Source organism: Priapulus caudatus, unplaced genomic scaffold, assembly GCF_000485595.1.
Source record: "Priapulus caudatus unplaced genomic scaffold, Priapulus_caudatus-5.0.1 Scaffold186, whole genome shotgun sequence".
In the NCBI taxonomy this organism is placed as follows: Eukaryota; Metazoa; Priapulida; class Priapulimorpha; order Priapulimorphida; family Priapulidae; genus Priapulus; species Priapulus caudatus.
This window is the reverse complement of record NW_014577247.1, coordinates 347,518-351,259: the sequence shown is the minus strand read 5'-3', so window position 1 is coordinate 351,259 and position 3,742 is coordinate 347,518. Positions and strand designations below refer to the sequence as shown.

Here is a 3,742-nt window from a genome sequence, read left to right as displayed (position 1 = left end):
TCGGGGGGTGAGGTGGCTGGGGTAGAAGAGAGAAAAGGCGTGAGCGGTGGCTGGGGTAGAGGTGGCGGGTTAGTGAAGCAGACGACAGCGCCTTGTGAGTGTGGGTGGGGATGGTAAGAGAGAAGGGATGAGGGGTGGTCTGGGTGATAGAAGAGAGAAGGGTTGAGGTAGGCTGGCGGAATAGAAGAGAAGGATGGTGAGTGTAGGCTGGGGGCGTTTAGAATGGGAGCAAGGATGCAGGTGGCTGGGGGATATTAGAAGAGAGAAGGTGAAGTTGGCTTGGGATAAGAGCAGATGAGGGTGACGGTGGCTGGGGGATAGAAAGAGAGAAGGGTGAGGTGGTGGGGGTAGAAGGGAGCAGGATGAGGTGGCTGGGATAGAAGAAGAGAAGGGTGATGGTGGCTGGGATGATAGAAGATGAGAGGGTGAGGTGGCTGGGTAGAAAGAAGAGAAGTGGTGTGAGGTTAGGCATTGGGAATAGCAAGAGAGAATGCGGTGAGAGTGGCTGGGGTGTATTAGAAGAGAGAGGGTGAGCGGTGGCTTGGGATAGAAGAGAGAATGGGTTGAGGTGCAGCTAACCGATCTGGGAATAGAAGAGAGAACATGGTGAGGTGTGCTGGATAGAGAGAGAATGAGGTGAGGTTGGCTGGCGGGTAGAAGAGATAGGATGATGTGGCTGGGGATAGAAGAGAGAGGTTGAGGTGGCTGGGATAGAAGAAGAGGAATGGTGAGGTGGCTGGGATAGAAAAGAGATGAAGGGTGATGGCTGCGAGGATATAGTGGGGAGGAGTTGAGGTGGCTGGGGGTAGAAGAGAGAAGGTGAGGTGGCCGGATAGAAGGAGAGAAGGTGAGTGGCTGGCGATAGAAAGAGAGAAAGGCGTGAGGTTGGCTGGAATAAGAAGAGGAAGGGTGAGGTGGCTGGTGGTTGAAGAGAGAAGGGTGAGGTGGTGGGGATATGAAGAGAGAATGGTGTGAGGTGGCTGGGGGTAGAAAGACGAGAAGCGTTGAGGTGGCTGGGGAGAGGTGGCTGGGGATAGAGGTGGAAAGGACCGGTTGGGTTGGTCGATAGAAGGGAGAAGCGAGGTGGCTGGGGACAGAAGGGGAGAGGGAGGAGGGCGAGGTGGCTAGGGTGTGGTGGTGATGGGGTGCTAGGTGGGGTTGGTGAGAGATGGCATATGTTTGTCTGTAGGCCTATATGTGTTGGGGGTGACCCTGAAACAAGGAAACAGAACTGTTTGATGTGATGAGTAGATTGCACGTGCCTAACGTAGTTTGTGATAATAATAATTACTCGTATAACAATATAATAATTATAATAATAAGAACGTTGGATGAATTATTTGGGAAACTTAAATCGTGATAGGAGAGAGAAAGAAAAAGAAAGAGAGAGAGAGGGGGGAGAGAAACAGTGAAAGAGACGCACCCCTTACCAATCCGCCTCCTCTCCGTCCCCACCCACACCACCTCGTCCACTCACCTCGTGAGACCGCAAGACGGTCTGAATTCACGGCTGGGCAGTTTAACGACATTTTACGGTTAGGGGTTAAAATGTGGAGCGCTAAAGGGATCCTAAACGTTGCGTCTCGCGTGCATCGCTGCTGCTGCCGTCGCCGCCGGTGGAGGTACACGGATAGCTTTACGACAGGTTGATCGTGAACGGTTCACAGCGGCATCCCTGCTGAGCGACAGACATACCTGTGTGCGTGTGTGTGCGTGTGCGTGTGTGCGTGCGTGCATGCGTGCGTGCGTGCATGCGTGCGTGCGTGAGTGGGTTTGTGTGACACCTGTGTTCCAGATATTCGTTCTTTGGCATCTGATGAAAATTTTCAATACCCATCGTAATCGTTTCGTGTATTTAAGAAAACTGCGTGGTGCTTGCGTGTGTTTCAATGTGCGTGTATGTATATGAGGAAGCCGCGCACAGTTGTTTACGTTTTGTTGTACTATATTCCTCACGACCCCCTATTCTATCTTCTCACAGTTTGTCTGCGTTGGCATCTGCACGACCATCGAAATCAATCACAAAATCATCGACAGCGCGAAGAAAGGTCAGGAAGTTTGCATCAAGATCGAGCCGCTAGGGGGCGATGCTCCCAAGATGTACGGACGCCACTTCGACCACACGGACCTCCTCGTCAGCAAGGTAGGGGGCGCCACGGAGGCGCGGCTCGATCGGTAGCGCTCCGTCTTTCTATCCGCGTGTCCGGCGATGGTTCAGAGTTGCTCGTTTGGTTCGACAGCTGTTGCAGTACGGGGGGCGAGGGAGCTTTGGATGCGGGATGAGAAAAGGGGGTGGGATGAGAAAATGTGGGGTGAGGAGGTTTCGGGGGCGAGGGAGGCTAGGGGATAGGGGAGCGTTGGATGTGATGCGTGCAGTGAAAGAGGGGAGGGATGGTGATGTGAGAGATGCAGGTGGATGCGGTAGATATTAGAGTCAGGGAGGGAGGAGTGGAACGGCTAGCGGCGAATGAGCGGTAGCGGGCGGGTGGAGGTGGAGGTGGAGGTGGAGGTGGAGGTGGAGGTTGTTGTTGTGGGTGGAGGGGGGTTATATCAGTACATGGGTCGAGTGTTTACATGTTGTTGTGGGTGGGGATGGGGGTGAGGTGAGTTGTGTGTGCTTGTATGTTATTGTGGGTGGGGTGGGGTGGGGTGAGTGTGATGCGAGTGGTGAGTGTTTACATATTGTTATTGGTGGGGGAGTGGTGAGTGTTTACATATTGTTATTGGTGGGGGAGTGGTGAGTGTTTACATGTTGTGGGTGAGGGTGAGTTGAGTGGTGAGTGTATATTGTATATGAGTGTAATTGTATGTCTACGTGTGTGAGGGAGTGATAAATTAATCGTGTCTATGTGTGTGTGTGTGCGTGCGTGCGTGCGTGCGTGCGTGCGTGCGTGCATGGCAGTGCAGCAGTGGTGGTGTTGATAACGACGTTAGTAGCTGTGGAGATGTTCTTGGCAGTGATGGTGATGATGATGATGATGATGATGATGATGATGATGTTGTTGTTGCAGCTGCTGCTGCTACTGTTATTGTCGTCGTCGTCGTCGTCGGTGATGGCGGTGGCGGATGTTTGGGATGGTGGTGGTGATGGCGGTGGTGATGGCGGTGGCGGTGGTGTTGGCACCGCCGGTGGTGATGATGATAACGGTGATCAGGGGCCGATTGTGTACTCGCCAGCGTGTTTGAAAAAGCATCGCATCCGATGATGACAATAGACAGGATGCTGGGGATCACCATGTAATGCGTGTAACATGGGTGCGCGTGCGCGTGCGTGCGCGCGTATGTGTGCGCGCGCGTGCGTACGTGAGTGAGTGCGTGCGTGTGTGCGCTAACCATCACTCATCTTTCTTACTCGTCTCTCTTTCCCATCTCTCCCGTTTATTCTCCTTTCCCTTCCCTTCTCTCGGTAGCTCTCATCGCTCTGTCCATCTTACCCACGCTCTCTCTTACACACTCTACCCTCGCACTCTAGCTGTCTCTCTCAATTTCTCTCACTCACGCACATACGCCCCACCTGTCTCGCGCTACATCTGCATGTCTTGCCCACATCTCTCCTTCTCTCCCCCCCCCCTCCATTTCTTCCTGTTCCCCACATCTCTTCCTTTTCCCCATACTCTCTCACGCATCTTCCTATGTGTGACCGTGGGTAATCTATCAGCACAGAACGTTGATTCAAGTCTGCCACAACACCATCCCCCCATCTCTCTCTCTCTCTCTCTCTCTCTCTCTCTCTCTCTCTCTC

At 53.2% G+C, this 3,742-nt stretch overlaps 1 protein-coding gene across 1 annotated transcript in view; it reads left to right on the top strand.

The window, feature by feature from the left end:
* The first annotated feature begins 395 nt into the window (after positions 1-395).
* The window catches only part of LOC106806924 (eukaryotic translation initiation factor 5B-like), an 11,211-nt gene continuing 7,864 nt past the window's right edge, over positions 396-3,742 (top strand). Inside the window, exons 1-2 of the mRNA XM_014809095.1 lie at positions 396-425; positions 1,982-2,143. Coding sequence (XP_014664581.1) covers positions 396-425; positions 1,982-2,143 — 192 coding nt within the window. The remainder of the gene's footprint in view (positions 426-1,981; positions 2,144-3,742) is intronic.